This window comes from Rhincodon typus, chromosome 21 (genome assembly GCF_021869965.1).
Source record: "Rhincodon typus isolate 14 chromosome 21, sRhiTyp1.1, whole genome shotgun sequence".
Classification (NCBI taxonomy): Eukaryota; Metazoa; Chordata; class Chondrichthyes; order Orectolobiformes; family Rhincodontidae; genus Rhincodon; species Rhincodon typus.
The window spans coordinates 26,023,682-26,047,792 of record NC_063352.1 but is presented as its reverse complement, the minus strand read 5'-3'; the positions used below and the strand labels follow the sequence as shown (position 1 = coordinate 26,047,792).

The window sequence follows — 24,111 nt, the reverse complement described above, 5'->3', positions numbered from 1 at the left end:
TATGCACGCCATATGATCAATGCAGCTAATGGTAAAATTGAAAGAATTCTACTGCCATTCATAAATGTAGTGTTTTATGTAACCGATCATCATGGAGCAGCAATCAACAAATTAAATAAACTAGTTTCTTAAACAAAATTATGGAAAAATGTCAAAGGGGAGGAGTGCTCAGGAGAGGTTATTAAAGTTTCGAGAACAAGTAATAGGACAGAGAATATGGAAAGGGTCAGATTTAACTTCAGGCAGAAAATAAAGGGGCAACTATGAGAAGTGGAGCAGTCACCACAGGACTAAGGGTGTTGTACTTGAAAGCGCACAGTATACAAAACAAGGTGAATGAGCTTGTAGCACAGATTGAAATTGGTGGGTACGATAACAGAGACGTGACTGCAAGGGATCAGTCTAGGAACTAAATATCCAAGGATATGCGTCCAATTGAAAGGACAGGCAGATTTCCAGAGAATCCAGGGTTGCCTTGTTAATAAGAAACTAAATTACATTGATAGCAAGAAGCAATATAGGTTCGGAATGTGTAGAATCTGTGTGCGTAGAGTTGAGGAACCAGAAAATAAAAAGACCCTGATAGGATTTAGGTACAGGCCTCTTAGCAGTAGTCAGGAATGTGACGCAGAAAATAAATCAGGAGACAGAAAAGGCATGTAAGAAAGGTACTATTACAATAATCATGGGCGACCTCAATATGCAGGTAGACTGGGAAAAACAAGTTGGTTGTGGATCTCAAGAAAATGAATTTATGGAATGTCTATGAGATGATTTCTTGGCGCAACTTGCATTAAAGCCCACTATGGAATAGGCAATTCTGGATTTGGTAATGTGAAATGAGGCACACTTGAGTAGGGAGCTTAGGGTGAAGGAACCCCTGGGGGGAAGTGACCATAATATGGTAGAATTCATCCTGTTGTCTGGAAGGGAGAAGCTTGAATCAGACATAAAAGTATTACAATTGAGTAAAAGTAACTACAAAGACATGATGGAGGAGCTGGCCAGAGTTGTTTGGAAGGGGACCCTGGCAGGGAAGATGGTAGAGCAACAATGGCCGGAATTTCATGTTGGCAGGAAGGCACAGCAGGAATTCATGCAAACAAAGAAGATATATACTAAGGGAAGGAAGAGGCAACCGTGGCTGGCAAAGGATATAATGGATAACATAAGAGCAAAAGAAAAAGCATGCAATATGGTGAGGATTAGTAGGAAGCCGAGGATTGGGAATCCTTGAAAAACCAGCAGAGGACAATTAAAAAAGTAATCGAATAATGAATTATGCCAGCAAGCTAGCTAGTAATATAAAAGAAGACTACAATAGACTTCTAAACAGATAAAAATTAAGAGAAAGATAAGAATGGACATTGGACCACTGGAAAATGAGGCTAGAGAAGTATAATGGGGAACAAAGAAATGGTGGAGGAAATGAATAGGTACTTTGTGTCAGTCTTCACCGTGGAGGACACCAGTAACATTACAGAACTTCAAAAGAGTCAGGGGACAGGGATGAGTGTAGCAGCCATCACTAAGGGGAAGGTTCTGGGAGGCTGAAAGGTCTGAAGGTGGATAAATCACCCAGACCAGATGGACTACATCCCAGGATGGGGATATTGTAGAGGCATTGGTTGTGATCTTTCAGGAATCACTCAAATCGGGGAGAGTTACAAAGGATTTGAAAATGGCGAATGTAACACCTGTGTTTAAGAAGGGAGGGAAGCAGAAGATGGCAAATTATAGGCCGGTTAGCCTGACCTTGGTCATTAATAAGATTTTGGAGTCCATTATTATGGGAGATCGTACTGTATTTGAAAATGAATGGTAAAATAGGACTTGAGTCAGCATGGGAGGGCATGCCTGACGATTCTGATAGTATTCTTTGAAGAGCGAATGAGCAAATTAGTCAGAGGAGAGTCAGTGAACATGATCTATTTGGATTTCTCGAAGGCCTTTGACAAGGTGTTGCTCTGGAGGCTGATAAATAAGAGAAGGGCCCATGGTGTTAGGGGCAAGGTACTAGCATGGATGGAGTCAGAAGTCCTAGTTCAGGATTCTCTTAAGGCTAACATTCAGATTCAGTTGACAGTTAGGAAGGCAAATGCAATATTAGCATTAATTTTGAAGGGATTACAATACGAGAGCAGAGATGTACTGCTGAGGCTGTATAAGGTTCTGGTCAGACTCTATTTGGAATATTGTGAGCAGTTTTGGGCCCTTTATCCAAGGAAAGCTGGCCTTGGAGGGATTCCAAAGGAGGTTTACAGGAATGATTCTCAGGTTGAAGGATATATCATATGAGGAGCAGTTGAGGACTCTGGGTCTGTGCTCAACGGAGTCTAGCAGGATGAGAGGGAATCTCATTGAAACTTACAGAATACTGAGAGGCCTGGATAGGGTGGATGTGGAGAAGATGTTTTCACTAGTAGGAGAGACAAGGAGTCGAGGGCACAGTGTAAAGACACAATCTTTTGAAACTGAGATGAGGTGGAATTTCTTCAACCAGAGGGTGGTGAATCTGTGGAGCTCGTTGCCACAGAAAGCTGTGAAAGCCAAGACATTGAGTGAATTTAAGACAGAGATAGATAGATTCTTGATTAGTAAGGGGTTTAAAGGTTACAGGAAGAAGGCAAGAAAATGGGGTTGAGAAACATATCAGCCAGGATCGAATGGTGGAGCAGACACTAAGGGCCGAATGGCCTAATTCTGCTCCTAATATCTTCTGGTCTTATGGCCTAAGTCAGTCAAGAATAAGTCAATGGCTGTCCTTGATATTCTTCAGCCATGGAAGTGGTGATCAGACCACATATTCAGTGAAGAAGTTCAACTTCAGTAACTTAAAGATTACTAATAAATAGATGATCGTGTCAGGCTGACAACCACCCTTGCTATGAGTTGCAATGCAATTATTTTTAAAAACATGAAATACAAACATCATATAACTAATTTTACAGATGCATTCTGAAGAGAAGATTTTTCTAATATCATGTTGTGGCATTAATTGTACATTTGCGGCTCGATTCTTTTAAATGGGTCAAAAGAGAGGCAGGCATTACTTCAGAAATCTTAAGGTTTTCCCATCTACAGGCTGAATTTCTCAATTCAACTTTTGTGGGTCTGTCTTCAAAGCGATGATCCAAGGGAAATAGGAAAATTTTTGGTAAAAGATAATGTCTCAAAGATGTAATCACATGAATTTATATAAACTTGCCTCTATGTCTCTTTCTGGTCGAAGTTTCAGATCTTCACAGCACTCTTTGGAGAGTCTCAGCAACATACACTCCCTGGACCGATCTTCCACAAGCGCTTCATACACTTTTTCTTTATTTCCCTGATTCACTCCGAGACCCTTCTTTTTGCTGAGTGGTATCAGCAGAACGCTAGTGACCTTTTCCATTACCAGTCTTCCCGCAGCAGTGTCTTTGGTTATCACAGTATCATTCAACAAAACACAAGCAAGTAGTTGACCATTCTGAACGTGCCGAGCAGCACCATGATTGCCAGGAACCGCATAGGATGTTGTTATATGCAAATTTGCTTTTACATTAAACCTAGTACAAAGAGGAGAAATTTTAAACTAATCAAGGAACAATTTTCTTTTTAAATTCACCAACATAATATTTCCTGCATCATGTTTCCTCCAAAGGAATATACAGAATAATGGATGAATCTAATATACAGGGTAGAATTTCAACCATGAGATTTCAAGAGTGGGGTCACAGAAAACCTAAATGGCTTATTGTCATTTGAGATTTTAAAAAAGTCTTTGTTCAAATAATTTTCATTTGTTTGCCTTCTTTGCTCAAGATCCTTCTGTTTCCCAACTTTCATGCAAACTTAGGAAAAGACAAAAACGTAGTGGTAACATTACTAGACTAGCAATTCAGAAGCAATTGGGGACACTAATTCAAATCTCACCACAGTAGTATTTAAATTTCATTTATAAGTCTAGTGACAGTAATGGTGACCATGAAAATATCATTGATTGTTATAAAAACACATCTGGTTCACCAATGTCATGTATGGAAGAAGTCTGTCATCCTTACTTGTTCTGGCCTACTTGCAACTCCAGGCCCACAACAATGTAGTTGACTCTTAACTGCCCTCTGAAGTAGCCTAGGAAGTCTATTAGTTCAACAATAATCTTCTCTAGCTTCCACCCTAAACACATTAAAATGGCCATTCCCTACAGACAAGCCCTACACATACACAGGATCTGTTCAGATGAGGAGGAACGAGACAGACACGGAGCAGGATATGATGCTCAACTCATCGATCACCAGTTCCAATGTGCCACAGCGAAAATCCATAATGACCTCCTCAGAAGACAGACACGGGGTACATCTGATAGGGCACCCTTCATCATCCATTACTTCCCGGGAGGGGAGAAACTACGGCATGTTCTTCGCAGCCTTCAATGCATTATTGATGATGATGAGCACCTTGCCAAGATCTTTCCCACACCTCCACTTCTCACATCCAAACAACTGCCAAACCTTAAATAGACCATTGTTTGCTGCAAATTACCCAGCCTTCAGGACAATATCAACCACAACACTATACAACCCTGTCATGACAACCTCTGCAAGACATGTCAGATCTTTGACATGGACACTACAATCACACATGGGAACACCACTCACCACGTGCACGGCAGATACTCATGTGACTTGGCCAACGTTGTCTATTTCATACGCTGCAGGCAAGGATACCTGGAGGCATGGTATATTGGCGAAACCATGCAGATGCTACATCAATGGATGAATGGACACCGTTCAACAATCGCCAGACAAAGATGTTCCCTCCCAGTGGGGGAACACTTCAGCGGTCAAGGACATTTGGCCTTGGATCTTCAGGTAAATGTCCTCCAAGGCGGACTTTGGGATACACAACAACGCGGAGTTGCCAAGCAGAGGCTGGTAGCCAAGTTCGGCACCCATGAGGACAGCCTCAACTGGTATCTTGTGTTCATATCGCACTACAGGTGATACACCACACTATACACTCTTCCACACACACACACACACACACAAACACACACACACACACACACACACATATTCTCTGTCTCTCTCACACACACATAAACACACACACACACATATTCTCTGTCTCTCTCACACACACATAAACACACACACACACATATTCTCTGTCTGTCTCACACACACACATGCAACACACATGTGAATCCATGGGGTGAATTTGTATTCGATACATTCTATTTGGTTCAAAAAGCACACAATTTATAAACAGTCATTCAATGTGGCATTTTAAAATTCCTCCTTTAGAAATAAAACCAGTCTGACTCCAAACCAAAACACAAAAAGATTCTAAACAAGGCCTCACCCCTAACATTCTTTGTCTGACCTAAAATGTCACCTCTTTTTTACATTGATAAAACCTTTAGTTCTCACAGGACAGGGACTTGAAAGGAATTTGGGGATTTACATATACATATTAATCAATTAAAACCTTCTAACTGATTAAAGACTTAACAGCATCTCAGGTTTGTTCAGTACATCCTCATCAATGCTGTGACCCTTTGATCTTTTACTTATAAACTCTGGGTCTGACACTACCTATCTCACCAACACCTGAAGAAGAAGACTCCAAAAGCTTATGTTTTCAAATAAACCTGTTGGGCTATAACTTAGTGTCATGTGATTTCTGACCTTGTCCATGCCAGTCTAACACCAGCAACTCCACATCACAACAATAATTAGGGATGGGCAACAATGATGCCCAAGTTTTGTCAAAGAATAAACAAGTATTTCCAATACCTTTCTCAGGAACCATTCTTAGTGTATGTGTGCAATGATATCCAGCTATTTAACTATTGGAACGCAAAGGCAAACCTGATCTCATCATCATCTCATCAGATAGCCGCACATATACACTTTGCAGACTGAATCAAAGATTAACTATCAAGGGCATGGACTGATGCACACGGTTAACTATTTGCCCTCAACAAATTTTCAAAACTGTTCTAAATGAATTCTTGGCATATTTTGTTGTAATTTTAAATGTAGCTGTGTAGAAAAAACATTCTGGACGTTAGCTGTCAGTATATTGCAAACGTAGCTGAGCCAGTTTAAAGAGTTCTAGGCCCGCACACGTAACAGAAATCAGCACAGTCTGCGGTTGAGTGACTACAATTACCATTAACATCCTGTGCCAAGGAGATTTACAAAAGACAACAACATTGTCATCCAACAGTACTAATACCAGTGTTCAGCTCTGCATACTTAAACACTAATGGAGGCTCACACTGGAGTGGGTCAGCATGTAGCTGCAGGACTTGGTCAATGGACAGAATGTGAGAAGAGGTGACAAAAGAAAATAGGGAAGGAATGTAAAATTTAGCAATGAAAGTTTAATGACTTTCTGGGGTAATCTGGAGTCCTACAATCTTAAGATAAAGGATCAGATTGTATATGACAAGACAAATGCATATTTTCAAAGCTTCAGCAGAAGCCAAGTCATACAGTCACACAGCATAGAAACAGATCCCTCAGTTCAACCAGCCAATCATAATCCCAAACTAAATTAATCCCATCTGCCTGTGTTTTGCCCATTTCCCTCCAAATATTTCTTATTCAAGTACTTATCTAAATGTCTTTTAAACGTTGTAACTGTATTCACATCCACTATTTCCTCAGGAAGTTCATTCCACGCACAACAATTTTGTACAAAAAATTTGCCCCTCATGTCTTTTTTAAATCCTTCTCCTCTCACCTTAAAAATATGCCCTCTAGTCTTGAACTGCCCCACCCTAGGGAAAACACATCTGCCATTCACCTTATCTATACTCCTCATGATTTTATAAACCTCCATAAGGTCACCCTCAACCTCCAATGCTCCAGTGAAAAAGTTATCTCGCCTCTTCTTATAACTCAAAACCTCCATTCCCGGCAACATCCTGGTAAATCTCTTCTGAACCCTCTCCAGCTCAGTCTTATAACAGGGCGACCAGAACTGGACACAATACTCTAAAAGAGGCCTCACCAAAGTCTTGTACAACATCAAATAATGTCCCAATTTCTATAATCAAAGGTCTTAGCAGTGAAAGCAAGCATGCTAAACCCTTCTTAACCACCCTATCTATATGTGATGCAAACTTCAAAGAATTATGTACCTGAACACCTAGGTCTCTCTGTTCTACAACACAACCCAAGGCCTTACTTTTAATTATGTAAGTCCTACACTTGTTTGTTTTACCAAAATACAATACATCTTCTGCTTTCACAGAAATTACAAACGTGAAAAGCCCTTACTTGCTTATCTCTTTATTTTGTGCATTTTCCTCAATGTAAAGAAGATCGTGAAAGCGAGAATGATAGTTGTGTCTGTTCAATGCTTTGTCCAAAACTGACCGGGTGAACAACTGGTCAGCAGCAGCAGGAATTTGATAGGTCACCAATAGTGTCAGATCAAGATCAGTCTGCTCTTGAGGTCGAAAATCAACCACTTGCTTGCACGTTGAATCCCAACGCTGTGATGTTGTAAGGGATTGCTGCTGATGCTGTAGCAATGCTTCTGTACCTGTCAAAGAAATCTTTTTAAATAAATTGAACAGTTTTTCTTCTTACCACTCTATCCAGCTGAGAAGCTGACATTCAACATCTTCACAATGTACACAGTTATTAAATCACCTTCAATTGTTTCTCATGATTAAAAAAACAGGCTCTGCTTCATTGATTAATAATTGTTCTTGTTTCATCTTGATTATTTCCTGCAGCTGGAGAAATGGCATTCACCTTATTTTAACAAATGAAAAATATGATAAGCAACTAAATACCTTGATCTGACAGTGTGGACACTGTAACTGTCTGCATCAAAACTGGCTCAGATCCAAAGTCAAAAAATATAGTTTGCTGAAAATTTCCAAAGACTTCTGCAGAAAATTTGACGACAATTTCATAAACACGTTCCTCAATCCTGTTCTGACCACTCAAGTGTTGACTCCACTCTTGGCATTTATTCAATATGGAATATGGGTGGAGACTGTCAGAGTCACCAGCAGCAATGGAAGCAATATGAAAGCATGGTGTGTAGGCATTAGTCAGAAATGCAACATGGTTGAGTAACCGTGGAGGCTGTTAGAAAACAAAAAAGGACTTTGTTACAACAATTTCACACTGAACAGAAAATTGTTTATATCCTGTATGGAAATCTTCAACATCAAAGCTGGTCTTAAAAAAAAGATACAATATTTTTAACTGCTTTTAAGCCATTAATAAATATGGCATAGTAAAATGTCTGATAAATTTGACAAAATCTATTTGTAACGTATTTAAAAATTTCATGCCTGCACACGTTAGATCCAAAAAAAACTCCCCCTTGCCAATTATTTCTATCAAACATTCTTAGTTCCATCTTTACATTGGATATAGCTTTTGTAAATTGTAATTATACCTTCCAATAGTGGCAATGTTGGATTTAATTTGGTGTCTCTCAATGTTACAAAGACTCTTTATATTTAATATTGCTTGTAGAACTTAAGTCCTAAAGGATTGTGGAGAAAAGAACTTTTATCCAGTTTTGTGGTAATACTTGCAATGGGTTCTTTAAAACAGATCATTAAAAGTTCACGTATGGACACTGACAAATTTTTGCTGGTGATGGCTGCTTGCTTTGCTGTAGAGCCTGCTGTACGTGTTTTGAAGTGACTGGCTTGTAGAGGTTCTTGTTTTATCTGATTCAATTAGAGGAAAGCCTGCTAAAGGACAGCTGATGTAGAAGAAAGCTTGCCATGTCAAATGCCACCAGGGTGTGGGCATTACCTCCAGCATGGTATTTATACCCAGTGTGGTAATACTTTTGTTAGCTCCCATGACATAAGAACTAAGTATGGGTTATGTGGTATTGAAAGTTTGCACCAAATATATATAATATATATATATACAAATTACAATCATAGGCACATCATAATGTCTGGAGTAATATTCAGCTGTTTGGTTACAAAGAGTTGCATGCTTTTGCCTACCTGTTTTAATTCAAGTGGCCCTATTAAGATAGAGCCTGAGAACTTTATACCCTCAGGTTAGATGCTACAATACAGTGATAGACAAGCATGTCTCTTAAAGGTATACAGCATACTAACTGTGAGACATCACACACAAGCTGCCTACCTGATTTCTCCTTTTTTTGAAGGGGAAACTCTCATCAGCAATTCAGGGTGAAACTTATTTGTTCTTTTGAAAGAGCATTGAAATTAACATCTCAATATTTTGTTTCCTGATCAGGCTTTGTCTACAGACTTCAAGGTCAACTGTGATTTATCCACACATGCCAGAACGTCAGAACAACAGACTCCTGAATATCCTATGCTTAATCATTTTGTCTTCAAGAATAACCCAATGACAAAAGTGTTTTTTTTTCTGAAAGCCAATCTGCAGAAGATTCTGGGGATTTTTCCTCTTTGCCTGAAGAATGCCTATGTGTTTACATGAGTTTTAGGAATAATAAGAGGGATAAGCATTTATACTCATATTACTCACTGTTAACCAATGATTGCATCTTTATTGAATCAGTTTGGTTTTGATTAGAAACACAGAATTGTGTTTATTATAAAGCCTGATTGATAGATCTAAAACTGAAACCTGATATAGATAGCATACTTAATTGACCATCTTAGTAACTGGAAAATGTGTTTGTAGAAAAGTGAAAAAAGAGTGACTCGTGGAGTAATGGAACCATGGCAACAATGCACTCCTCCAGCCTTGGTCTGAACACAACTGCCATGTCTTTATGGCAGAGATCTCTAACACCAAAACCAATTTTATTTTTCCATTTAACATTTTGTATTCAATTGCAAATCATACAAAATCTAGTGCAATATATGATATAAAGAAAGGGAAAAAAGACTTCAAAATGGGATCCATTTTGTACCCTTTTGTATCTCCAACCAGTAGCTAGGACATTCAGGTTGGTCAACTGTAAAAAGAATACTGTTCTTGTTTAATGTTCATTTATGTACATTTCAACAGGGTTCTGCTGTCTGTGGAACTGTAATCCATAAAGGAGTCAATTATTTCAAGCAAAAAAAATCTCAGAAATTTGCACATTGTGATAGTTCATGACTAGTATTACTTAAATTCTTGGTCAAGTTATTGTTAGTAGAACAAGGAAAACTGATATCCTGTTCAGGTGAACAGTTTAATTTTCACAAATTCTGAAGACTGACTAAAAGCAGAAACTTTTTTTTTCTTCAAACTCAGGGATGCAAAGGCCACTGCAGCCCTCAATTGCTAGGAATAACTGAGATCCTTAACTTAACAAATCAGCCTTTATTCCAACACTTGAATTTTAACTGATCTGTAGCAATATTTAACTCATGTTTAGCACATTTGCACACAATTTCTTTTAGAGCCCCCATATTGAACTTACATCACAAGTAAAAGCAAATGTCCACGAAAAGTCATACTTTCGGCTGTCAGAGACCTGATTCAACTCCTGAGCACATTCCACTCTCACACCTTCAACAGCCCCACTCACCTATTGAAAAAAGTCACAAATATTTAGGCAAACAACACAGTAAATGTTCAGTTACCACGACAAAAAGGTGCATTTTGCCTCAAGTTGATTTTGGAATACAAAGTAACCAGAACCTAGAAATCCTACGATTATCAGATTTCTATCTAACACTCTTGTAAGTACCTGCTGAGTCACACAATTTTTTTAAAAGAACCACAAAAAGTTCACTGCAATAGTAGCGATGTTTCTTTCAGTTACCCGAAAAGATCTTTTGGAAAATTGATGTACCAAAGTTATTCTTCAAGGCATTGTCTTCAAGGCATTTCTGCATACATTGGGCAGAATCCTTCCTAGGTCCCGAATGATATGGGCAATGATGTGAAATTTTGGAGAATCTCATGAAATATCAAGCAAGGTCAAGATTGATTAATTGCATTTTTCAACCAAACCCTGGATTGAGAAAATATTCTCATTAGTGAGCAGCAAGAAACCTGTCTACAGGGATTATCGCTCATTATCACCCCATTGCTACTTAATCTCACCTCATTAACATGCAGAATTCCCTTCTCCCTTCTGGCAGATAGAAACTAGATGCTAAGAATTCCCAACATGAAATTCTGAATAGGTACCTGGCAAACCCAGCTTACCACTAGTTCCTCCAGATTTCCACCTTGGATACCCAACACCAACATCTTAGGTACACTTCAGGTTCTGAGGAAGGGTCACCGGACATGAAACATTAACTCTGTTTTTTCCTTCACAGATGCTGCCAGACCTGCTGAGCTTTTCCAGCAACTTTGTTTTTGTTCCTGATTTACAGCATCCGCAGATCTTTCGGCCACAAGTACCCCATGGCCATAGATTATGGCATCTCATATATGCCAGTCTCACTATACCCTTACAGCACTTTTCTAATCCATTTACATAACACTTCTGCTGCACTTTGGAATGCACTGGATGTAAGCAATGTTGCTGCAAGGAACTCTGCACTCAGGGTCAGGCACCCAGCTCATGGATTGGATAAGGGGGCATCTCAGGCTGTTTGTTTATTCTCTTAGCGCACACTCACTTTGCACCTACCTGGATGCTCAAAGCATCCCTTTTTTGCTTTGTGTTTCAATGTTTTGACCCCTTAAACGCAATTTAAAGGCTCACAGTACTCTGTCTTGCCATGCAGTTTACTGCAGACAGAAAGCCAGGCAGCTTGACATGCTTGTCAGTTGTCATCAACCAAAGGGGTGGACATATTGCTGTACAGCATACTGCACAATGGCCTTTAAAGATGGTGCCAGTGATCCTGAGTTGTCCCTCTAATAGCAAGTACTTCTGACTACAATGAATGGTAGAATCAGATTAGCATCAGACAAAAGGGACATCATAGGGGCATGGCAGAGTAGTTAACAAGGTGAGTTTGGGATGATCATGCAAGAAAACCTGCAAAGCATCATTGACAGAGACCCTCATCAACCTCAACAAAAATGAAACTGCCCCAAAATAGGAAAATAAATGCCTATGTACTGGTTGGTAGCTACACTATATATATAGCCATGTATATCTTCTGTAAAGGGAATAATTAATATCTAGTATTGTACAACCTGTATCTACTTCAGTAACTGATCCATTCATTTGCAGTTCCAACAAGTAATTTGGCCGTTCACCAAACATAAGTGGATATGTGGAAGAAACTATGGTGAAAATTTGCGAAACACCAAAATGAAAATTCTAGGTTACTGATGCAGAGGGAAAAGCAATGCCTTTTACAATAATATTAAACTAACAAATTGATTTTTAAACAAAAATCAAGGGTCCCAAAATTACAAACTTTGCATATACATCAACTATGCGTTTTTTTTTTCCCTTGACCTGCCTTATTTTAAGACTGTACCATTTCTGCCAGATCACTTAGTTTATGGGTACCTTTGTATGGTGGCAATCATGGTATACAGAAACTGAAAATGTGCTGTTCAGTTAAATTTCATCATAGCATCACTGAATGGAAAGAATCTACACAAGACATGTTTCCCACTGATTGCAAGAGGAAAAGCTAAATGCAAACCCTAAAACAGTGAAGTTTGTTTAAATAGCGTCTGGAACAGCTTACTATTTATTCTCACTGTTCAAAATTGCAATGAGCCAAAATAGCTCAACATTCATAACCCAATTGCTATTGAGGAAGGTCATTTGATATCAAATTGTTTCTTATATTCCCCAATGTCCACTAACTCCATCAACAATTTTCTTCTCGAGTCTTATTCATGTCTGCATCAATTCAGAGAGGTGGTAAAAACTGACAAATATTCCCCTTTTGATATTGTATTGAAGCAAACCTTTTTAAATCAAAACACCTCGCCAATGGCTATAGACTTAACAATATTTTCTTCTATGATTCACTCACTGGATGTGAACGTTGCCGGTTAGGCCAGTATTTATTGCCCATCCCTGATTGCTCAGACGACAGTTAAGGAAGGGTCCCAATCTGAAACGTCAACTTTCCTGCTCCTCTGATGCTGCCTAGCCTGTTGTGTTCCTCCAGCTCCACAGTTTGTTGTCTCTGACTCTAGTATCTACAGTTCTTGCTATCTCTGAGAGAACCACATTGCTGTGAGTCTGTAGTCACATGTAGGCCAGACCAGGTAAGGACAGCAGTTTCCTTCCCTAAAGGATATCAGTGAACCAGATGAGTTTTTCCTGCCACAAAAACAAAAGTTGTTGGAAAATCTCAGCAGGTCCAGCAGTACATGTGGAGAGAAATCAGAGTTAACATTTTGGATCCAGTCACCCTTCAGAACTAATGGTAGCTAGGAAAACAATGGCTTTTATACAAAACAAGGGGTGGGGGAAGAGTAAACAATAGGTGGAGATAGAGCCCAAAGAGAGAGAAAAACAGTTGGACAGATAAAGGAATGGTTAAAGGTCAGTTTAGGGGAATGGATAGCTGCTAATGGGATCTATTAGGGACTGACAACGGATAGTGTATGGTCGAAGCCCATGTGGTGACAAGGCCTGGTGTGGGGGGGTGAGGTAAAGCATGGGTAAGGGTGCTCAGGCCCTAAAATTGTTGAATTTGATATTAAATCCAGAAGGCTCCAGAGTTCCCAAGCGGAAGATGAGGTGCTAGTCTTCCAGCTTGCGCCGAGCTTTGCAGCAAGCCTAAGACAGAAATGTTGGCCAGAAAATACGGTGGTGTGTTGAAATGGTAAACAACTGGAAGCTCAGGGTCTTTATTGCAGACAGAACATAGGTGCTTTGCAAAACAGCCACTCAGTCTGTGCTTCATTTCTCCAGCGTAGAGGAGACCACATTGTGAGCAGTGAATGCAGTAGACTAAGACAGCTGGTTTTGCCCAACAATCGACAATAGTTTTATGGTCATCGTATGACTCTTAATTCCAGATTTTTACTGATCTTGAATTTAACCATCTGTCATGGTGGGACTTGAACCCAGGTCACCTAGTGTACAGTGTCCAGTCCTGCTAATTTATGCCAAAAAGTCTAATTCCAGTTGTGAACATAGAATATGACAGGTAAGGTGACCGCTTCGTCCATCAATCCCAGCCCACCCAGTTCCAATCGTTTATGAGCTATTGTGACTAGAATCCTTGCTCACCAAAAGAAGGAAAAAGTACTAAATTGGATTAAGTCCAGAAACTGCTAACTAAATAGTTACATAACAACCAAAACTAATTTTGAATAGGAAAATGAAGCTGTAAACAAAAACAGCATTTACACGAGTTAGTCGAGATAAGATAATTGTTTTGGTTGGCCTTATGTCCGACAGGCAAGGAAAATTTAAGCATAAACTTAAAGTTCATGACTTTTACATGGCTACCAAACTAAAGATTGTATTAAGAAACTCCTAGAGTTACACAGAGCAAAAGTCAACAGCTTATAAGCTCAGATAAGCAACCTAACCACCAATTAACGCAGAGGTATGTGGGGCACTCCAGCGTTGTTACTAATCTCTTCCCCAGCCACAATTCTCATCAATGACAAAGAGTGCCTGGTCAGTCATCAGCAGTGCTGAGAGAAACTGTGCAATCTGCCTTAACCACTTTGAGAACACAAAATATGTCCTTTGTGAGACTTTTCCAATTTTTTATCAACTTAGAGCTATTTCAATGCTATAAAATCCACATATCAGTCTGTCTCAGCCTTCCCAAAATACCTATTGAAGCAGGGACAGACAGTATTTGTGGAGAGGTTTATTTTGGAAAACTGCATGCAACGCACAACATATGACACGTAAAGAAGTGTGCAACCTAAAATAATGCAAGACTGCACTAGAAATGCTATGCAAACAAAAGCATTTTATCTTACCACTCTGTCTGGACTTGGACTGTTAATCCATTTCTCGATCAATGTTTCACTATAATTGCCACCATGGTGATGTTGCTCCCTCTGTTGCTGATACTGAAGTTGTCTGTAAGCATGCCGCTCTCTCCATTCTAGCAACTCAGAGTCAGAATGAGCAAACATACAGAAATCTTCAAAATGGCATGCTCCACATTCCAAATATCTGTGCCAGAGTAAAATGTTGAGTTCAGACATAAACATTAAAGTTCAATCCATAAGCATAGTAATATTTGATATTATTCTGACATTATCTAAGCAATGTCAGCAACATTATTCTCAATATTCTCTGAAGTGGCATGACCCATTTCTGCATTAAAGGCACAATATAAATGTATAAGGATTTAAAAGATAGCATACTATTCTACAGTAACAACATTTTATCTATAACATGAACTTTTTACTGACAGTAGAGCTGGCTTCATTTATTTTAAAACCCAAACGAGTTTATAACATTCATCTAATATCGCTTACAACAAGTTATATTATTGTCATATTCTATAGTGGACTACATAGGACTGAAGCATGCAGAACTGCAGACAGAAAAGCCAGCATGCTCCAAGAATATCTAAGACAGAGAATGAGATGCATGCAAAATACAGAGTGTGTGAACTTACAAATTAAGAGAAGATCATTCAACCCTTGAGCCTACTCCGTTATTCAATAAGATCATGGTTGACTTGACTGTAACTTCAAAACCACATTCCTGCTGACCCTTGATCACCTTTCATCACCTTGCTTAAAAACAAATCTATCTATCTCTGTCATTAAAATATTCAAGGAGTCTGCTTCTCTCCTTTTCAGGAAGGGAGTTCCAGAGACTCACAATGCTCAGAGAAAAGATTTTGCATCATCACTGTTTCAAATGGGCAACCCCTAACTTTTAAACAGATTCTCCCATAAGGAGAAATATCCTTTCCAGATCTACCCTGTCAAGACCCTTCAGCACTGACATGTAAACTCCAGTAGATACAAGCCTAGCTTGTCAAACCTTTCCTCATAAGACAACCCCCATTGAAGGTATTAGTCCGGTAAACCTTCCCTGAACTACCTCTAATGCAGAGACAACTTTCCTTAAATCAGATGATCAATACTATGCATACTTGAAGTGCAGTCTCACCAGTGCCCTGTATTACTGTACCAATGAATTCCTATTTTGCATCCATTTCCCCTTGCAAGAAAAGGGAGGTTGAAGATAAGGCGATTCTTTGCAAGCACAGAAGTCAAGTCTTTTTAAAGAAAGGAGAACGATGATGACGGCAGATTTGAAGGGGTAGTGATAGTAGCTGATGAATCATATATTCTATGAAGTGTGCAAAAATCTCAGTTGATAATCTTAGCACTCATTCTATTTCCAATTATGATGCTTAACTCATTCAAAGACAAAAAGGAGCGAAGAAATCAATGCAATAATAAGTCTTGTAAGCTTTATTGAAGCTGATTAAGTTCAAAGCTCTACCTTGCAGGTCTGCTCACAAGTACACTTCTCAACATCTTAAAAATCTGAATCCCACTTCCTCCACCTTAATAAAACCTATTTCTAATGAAAACAAGTTTAGACACCAGACATAAGACTTCCATCCATTCAGTAAATTTCCTCCAAGTTATAAATCATGTAATTACATCTCCAAGTAAGAAATCCAGATCAAGAAATCAATTCTCTAGCATACCACAGACCCATGATGATAGCTAATCCCCATTCTTTCACCTTACATCACCATTCCTATTAACCTCTACCTTCCACCCTATGACAGATCTCTATTTTTGTTCTTCTCTCACCTCCTCCTGCACTGCACCTGCACTTGCTTAAACCCCTCAATATCTCTAACTTGTTCCAAGTTTACGAAAGGTCATTGACCAAAAATGTTAAATCTCTTTCTCCATCAATCCTTCCTTACTTTCTAAATACTGCCAGCAGTTTTTGCAATATATATAGTTAGAGAGCACAGTTCTACTAACATCATTAGGGCATTATTGCATCAGGCACATTGAAAATCTGAAACTTACTGGCAACACAAGGAATACTCATCAATTCCAATAATTCCTCGTGGGGGTGGACGGAACTTCCATCGACAATCATTTTCTGAAAGACAGTTAGAAATGTAACTTATGCATGTAAGATCTTCTTAATAATAATAATTTAGCCTTCTCAGGGAGTGAGCAGGAACTTGTGTAGTAATCACAATTAATGACATATGAATGCTATCATCCAGGATAAAAACACACATAATAGAATTCTAGAAGGCTGTTCTCTTGAGATTTTCATCACATCATGTAATGAAGCCATATTCCCAAATGGCTCTAGCTGAAATCTGAAACCCACTCCCTCACCTTAATAAAACCTATTTCCAATTAAAACAAGTACGGATGGCAAACACAAGATTTCCATCTGTCCAGTAAATTTCGTCAATGTAGGAATGGTCTGTTATAAACCACCTTCCACATACTCCACAGGACTGTCACTCAGTGTGGTTAATTACAAGACAGCAAAGGAGCCAAAAAAATCTACCCTACGTTTTTAGTTATTCACCAAAGTCTATTAATTACTTTCTAATTTATTGGCTCGTTTATTAGAATCTGTTGCGTCATCACTCTCCTATTATCTTTTTGTATTATTCATTCATGAGTGTTGCTCGCTAGGCCAGCATTTATTGCCCATCCCTAATTTCCCAGAGGGCAGTTAAGAGTCAACTATATTTCCATGGGTCTGGAGTCACATGTAGGCCAGACCAGGCAAGGATTTTAGTTTCCCTCCCTGAAGGATATTAGTGAACCGGATGGGTTTTTCCAACAATCAGCAATGGTTTCAAGGCCAATATTAGACTCTTAATCCCATTTTTGTTGAATTCAAATTCCACCATCTGCTGTGGCAGTCTTTAAACCCAAGTCCCCAGGATATTATCTTGGTCTCTGGATTAACAGTCCATTGATAATACCACTAGGCCATCACCCAATGATATTCTAATTCTTCTCCTTACAAAAATGTTTTAGATACAAGACTGATTATGCATTTCATGACAGTAATTTTGAAAAGAGAGCTTAATATACACTTATAGATGGTATGCTTGCTGAAACCTATAGGAAAACTTTTTCAACAAGCCAACAAATGCATGATGGGCTGAATGAATTCCTGTACTAAATTGTTCTATTCATTTTTTGAGGTGTAACTAGAAACTGAGTCCCAGTGTCACTCTTCAAGTCAGCTCACACAAAGCTCACTAGACTGAGAAAAATCTGTCCTTCCTTTAGCTTTCACCCTTGCCAGCAATAAACCACCAACTTAAAACTTGTCCTGTATCATTTCACCACAACTCCAAGACTCCTTATTACTCAGAACCTCTAGATTGTATTGTTCAATCCTTATCTATTCGGAGTTCCTTAATCCCAAACCGTCTGCCACACACCAAAGCCCTGGAATCTTCTTCAGCAATAATATTCCTAGAGCCTAGGACTCTTCCACCAATGAGTATCAGGTGCACCCATATTCCCTCCAGTTTGCCTGCACTCCTTGACCACAAGAGGCACAACCACCACAGACCAGTGATTCGAGATTAATTTAAGATAAATGGCAAAATATCAGAGTCTTTCCTACTGCTCTCAGATCCAAACGCAACACGGTACTGGTAAATAAATATCTCTGAGAATATGCAGGATACTTCTGTTCCAACGGTTTATTTGTAACTTTGTCTGATAAAGGGGTCCAAATATATTCTAGAGATAGTAGGAACTGCAGATGCTGGAGAATCTGAGATAACAAGGTATAGAGCTGGATGAACACAGCAGGCCAAGCAGCATCAGAGGAGCAGGAAGGCTGATGTTTCGGGCCATTTCTGAAGAAGGCTGCTTGGCCTGCTGTGTTCATCCAGCTCTACACCTTGTTATCTCAAATATATTCTAGTTTGCAATTCGGATAGAGGGTCCAAAAAGTCACCATGAGTTCCTTTTTATGTATACTGCATATGTACTGAAGTAGTGATGAATATTAAAGTAGTGTTTATTAACTTTTTTCTAAAGTCACCTCAAGTAAAGTGTTTTAAACACCAGTTGAGGCACATTCTCAGTGTAGAGGACATTAACTTTCTCTGATCATGATGTGGAGATGCTGGTGTTGGACAAGGATGGACAAAGACAGAAGTCACATGACACCAAGTTATAGTCTAACAGGTTTATTTGAAATCACAAGCTTTTGGAGTATAGTCCCTTCGCCAGGTGAAGTGAGAGAGGAGTACACAGAACACAGAAATTATGGGCAGAGGGATCAAGGGCAGAGAGATCAAAAGATCATACAAATGGTGTGAGTGGAGTGTCGAACAATAAGTCCCTGCAAGTGATCTGATGTGTTAAACGGTGTGAGAAATGTGTGAGCAGCTGAATAACAACTGAAGGGATGACCTATAATCTAATTAAATGAGGCAGAGATAATTACAAAAAATTTAAAATAAGGTGGTGCTGGAGACAAACCAAATGACTGGAATAACATGATAGGTATTTGAGTCACATGCCAAGGGTCTAACTAAAGTAATATGCTATCTAAACTGTACAAACTAATTAAGATAGAGAGATCATAACAATTTATCCAGGTGATGGTGACAAAAACAGGATAGTAAGGAAGATTTTACAGATACAGGACAGTGTGTTGGGGTCTCTTGTAGTGCAACATGAACCCAAGATCACAGTTCAGGCTGTCATCAAGGGTTCGATACTTGGCTATTAGTTTCTGCTTGGCAATTCAGCGTTGTTGTGTATCTCAAAGGCCATCTTGGAGGATGCTTACCCAAAGATCGGAAGCTGAATGTCCTTGGCTGCTGAAGTGTTTCCCCGACTGAGAGGGTACATCCCCTTCTGGCAATTGTTGTGCGGTATCCATTCATCAGTTGATGTAGCATCTGCATGGTCTCGTCATTATACCATGCCTCAGGGTATCCTTCCCTGCAGCTTATGAGATAGGCAACATTGGCTGAGTCACATGAGTATCTGCCATGTATGTGGTGAGTGATGTTCACACGTGTGATGGTAGTATCCATGTCGATGATCTGACATGTCTTGCAGAGGTTGCTGTGGCAGGGTTATGTGGTGTTATGGTCACTGTTCTCCTAAAGGCTGGGTAGTTTGCTGCAAATGATGGTCCATTATCAGGCAATAGGACCCTGTGTGAGAACCTCTCTGGCTATGTCAAGAGCATCTTGAAACCCACTGTACAAGGAACCCCCAGTTTCTGTTGCGACACTACAGATTTATTACAGAAACTCAGCACCCACGGACCAGTCAAACCAGGAACATTCCTTGTCACAATGGACATTTCGGCACTCTACACCTGCATAACTCATGACGACATAATCACTGCGACAGCCTCAGTACTCAATACCAACAATTGCCAACCCCGAGGCACGGTATATCGGCAAGACCATGCAGACGACACAACAACGGATGAATGGACAATGTGCAACAATCGCCAGACAGGAATGTGCCCTCCCAGTCAGGAAACACTTCAGCAGTAAAGGACATGCAGCTTCCGATCTTCTGGAAAGCGTGCTCCAAAGCAGCCTTCAAGACACACAACAATGCAGAATCGCTGAGCAGAAACAGAAAGCCAAGTTCTGTACCCACGAAAGTGGCCTCAACTATCATCTTGGATTCATGTCGCACTACATGTGGCCCCACTACACTTCTGTATCTGTAAAATCTTCCTTACTGTCCTGTTTTGACACCATCACCTGGATAAATTGTAATGGTCTCTCTACCTTAATTAGTTTGTACAGTTTTGGATTACTTATTACTTTGGCTAGACTCTCAGCATGCAACTCCATTACCTACCATGTTAGTCCAGTCATTTAGTTTGTCTCCAGCACCACCTTATTTTTAATTTTTTTGTAATTATCTCTCTGCCTCAAAATAATTGGATTATAAGTCATCCCTTCATTTGTTATTCAGATGTTGACACTTTACTCAGATTGTCTAACAGTTCAGATCACCTGCAGGGACTTATTTTTTGACACTCCACTCACACCATTTGTATGATCTTTTGATCTCTCTGTCCTCGATGTCTCTGCCTATAAATTCTGTGCTCTGTGTAGTTCTCTCTCACTTCACCTGATGAAGGGGCTATGCTCTGAAAGCTTGTGATTTTAAACAAACTTGTTGGACTAAAACCTGGTGTCGTGTAACTTCTGATTTTCTCTGATCAGGGAGACAGTCAATAAAATGTTGCTTCAGTGACATAGCTGATATTATTCATTTTAACCAGCATAATTTGTTGCATGACTGCATTTAGCTCCATGATGTCAGCACAGACCTTTGGCATCTTGCTCTGATGAAAAGAGAGCATCATTAGTTGCTGCCTGCTGAAGAAAGAAAATTCATATAAATATTTAACATCCTGAAAGTTTCTAGTCTGCATCACCTTTTACAAATTTGACTAAGAATCTGCAGCACATTTATTAACAGTTGATTAAAACCGCTGCACACAAATCACATAATTAGTCTGACACCAAAAACTATTTAGTCCCACTTGAACACAGTAAGGTACCTTGTCACATCTAAAACCGGAAATCTAAGAGATTGCAATTTTCTTGTTATACTCTTCTGAGAAAGTCCAGGAAATTCACAGTTAACATAGTAGCATAATGAAGCTTCAAATATTTTAACTTGTAATAAATTGTGAAATGACAACACATAGCTCTTTTGCAACGACAGCCAGAATACTTCAGAGATAGTAAGAACTGCCGACGCTAGACTCAGACATAACACAGTGTGGAGCCGGAGGAACACAGCAGGCCAGGCAGCATCAGAGGAACAGGAAGACTGACGTTTCGGGTCGGGACCCTTCTCCCGACCCGAAATGTCAGCTTTCCTGTTCCTCTGATGCTGCCTGGCCTGCTGTGTTCCTCCAGCTCCACATTGTGTTATAGCCAGAATACTTCTATTTGTTTAAATTAAAAAAACATTTTCAAGGTAACCATTTTTACGAACTTAGCCAAAAGGAACCTTTGATGATAAAGTAGAAGAAATGTTATATGAAACTACTAATAATAGCACTACAAAATTGGCACTCAAAATTCACTGTCTCATCTTCTGCACCTTTAATTGATCTAGCTAAGATAATCATGGGTCTCTACTGGATTCAAAGGTAGGGTTGTTCCCCAGTAGCCATGAATCCATTCACAAATTAGAACCAGCATCTAATACAGCATTGTCACCCACAGAGTGCTGATTTAAGCAGTGAGAATATTACACTATAATATTACACTATATTACACATTAATACATTAATGTGTTTCTTAGAGAAAAAAGATAAGATTGAGAATGCAGATCAGATTTATGAAAATCATTCTGGGAATGAGAAACTTCAATTATAAAAACAGATTGAAGAAGTTGGAACTGGTTTCCTTGGGAAGAGAAAGCTGAGAGGAAATCTGATAAAGCATTCAAAGTCATGAGAGGACTGCATACAGTAAATAAAGAGAAAATTTTCCTACTTTAACAAGCATCAAGAACAAGAGGGCACTGATCTGAAGTATTTTGCAAAAGCAGCAAAAGACGATATGAGCAAATGCTTTTACATGCAACAAGTAGTTAGGGTTTGGAATGCATTCAGACAGTGTGGTGGGACAGTTTAATTGAGACATTCAAAAGAGAATTATATGGTTATCTGAAAAGCAAAAACATGCAAGGTTACAGGGAGAAGGCAGGGAAATAGCACGAAAGTGAGATGACCATTTTGCGAGTCAGCACTGCAACAGTTGTTATTCTGTGACAAGGCATATTGCTCGTGATACTAGGAGGAACTTCATGTTTCTAGAACATCCATTCTACATCTAATGTAATAATACATTACATAACAATATCCAATCTTTCACCCTCCAAAAAATATACAACATAGTTTTCTGTTCCTGCATTACTTCACTGAAGGGAAGAATGAAGTTCCACAATCATTCATTAGTCTCTTACCTGCAACTCCGTCAGCAAGTGAAGTAACCGTCTCAGATGGTTTAAGGAGGCTCCATTCTGGAAGCATAAAGCGACATGTGCTTTGTGCGCTATGAATTCTACTGAAATCGCATTAATTACAAAAAAATTTCAATTGCCAAAATGCTGACCTACCATACAGTCCGTAGTCTTACAATCGCACAAAGCATCATAAACATCCTTCAGTTTTCCCTCTAGAACCATTGATGCCAACACATCTCTTAACAGGTTTTCCCCCAGAATTTCATGGAAGCATAAAACTTGGAACAGAACAATTAATTTAACATGTTAAGATTTCAGCTATAACCAAAAACAATACTAGACATGTTTAACTTTGTCCTAATAGTAAAACTCTTACCAAAGAATAATTCTTTAAAAACTGGATTCATGATCTTCATTTAAACATATAATTAAAGTAATTTATTTTACATAACTTACTATTTTTGCAATCTTCTTCGGCCTCTTTGTAATTCTTCTGTAAAGACATTAAAAAGCGTTTTCATTTATTTAGTTGCAAAAATAACTTATGCTAAGTAAAACTTAAAAACTATGTTTCTTGACAAAATACATAGCATAAGACGCAATTTAAAAACTAAAAATTTACATGGCTTGTATTCACCCAATGGCAGTATTACCCATTACATTCAATGTACATCACTCTTATCTTCCTCATCAGCCCCCCTCCAAAAATTGAGGACAAATCTGGATCTGCAACTGTACAGAAGTGTCTGGAGAAGGGTCACTAGACTCGAAATGCTAACTCCGCTTTCTCTCCACAGGTGCTGCCAGACGTGCTGAGTTTCTCGAGAAATTTCTGTTTTTGAATCAGGTTTCAACATCACCAATTCTTGGTTTTATTTTTGTGTTGTTAAGAGGGGTGCATTATTTGTAACAGATTTGAATTAGCTGGGACTGACAGGATGAAGACTACAAGGACAGCAAAAATAGCATTCAAAGTTCAAATCTGAAGATAACTAAGTTGTGGTACAAGGGATTCAATGGAATAGGCACTGAAACAGGAAAAGGTGAGCAATGTTGGACAGGTGACAGTAGCAGACTTTATGATGTAAAGGAAATAGGGACTGTGTGCAACTCAAGGTTGATAGGATGCCAAGGATGCAAATACTATAATGCAGTCTGATACGGTGATCAGCTGTTAAGAATTAGTGATAAAGGAGCAGATTTTGTCAAGGACCTCGTAATCTAGCATCATTATAATGGCTGATTAAATGCCTTCTACTCTTTTATAGTAGGTGAGAATTCTACCACTGAATAACTAATGGAACCGTTTAAATTCCTTCTATGCTGTAATTTCAATCAC

General features: G+C 39.1%; 1 protein-coding gene across 1 annotated transcript in view; it reads right to left on the bottom strand.

Annotated features, from left to right (window-relative positions):
- Positions 1-24,111, bottom strand: part of LOC109911753 (probable helicase with zinc finger domain) — a 62,969-nt gene that overhangs the window by 14,046 nt on the left and 24,812 nt on the right. The window contains exons 3-12 of the mRNA XM_048609637.1: positions 23,229-23,265; positions 22,926-23,050; positions 22,773-22,829; positions 21,118-21,166; positions 16,833-16,908; positions 14,793-14,991; positions 10,390-10,497; positions 7,799-8,096; positions 7,275-7,542; positions 3,209-3,548 (exon numbers count right to left, since the gene is read on the bottom strand). Of these exons, the coding sequence (XP_048465594.1) occupies positions 3,209-3,548; positions 7,275-7,542; positions 7,799-8,096; positions 10,390-10,497; positions 14,793-14,991; positions 16,833-16,908; positions 21,118-21,166; positions 22,773-22,829; positions 22,926-23,050; positions 23,229-23,265 (1,557 nt within the window). The remainder of the gene's footprint in view (positions 1-3,208; positions 3,549-7,274; positions 7,543-7,798; positions 8,097-10,389; positions 10,498-14,792; positions 14,992-16,832; positions 16,909-21,117; positions 21,167-22,772; positions 22,830-22,925; positions 23,051-23,228; positions 23,266-24,111) is intronic.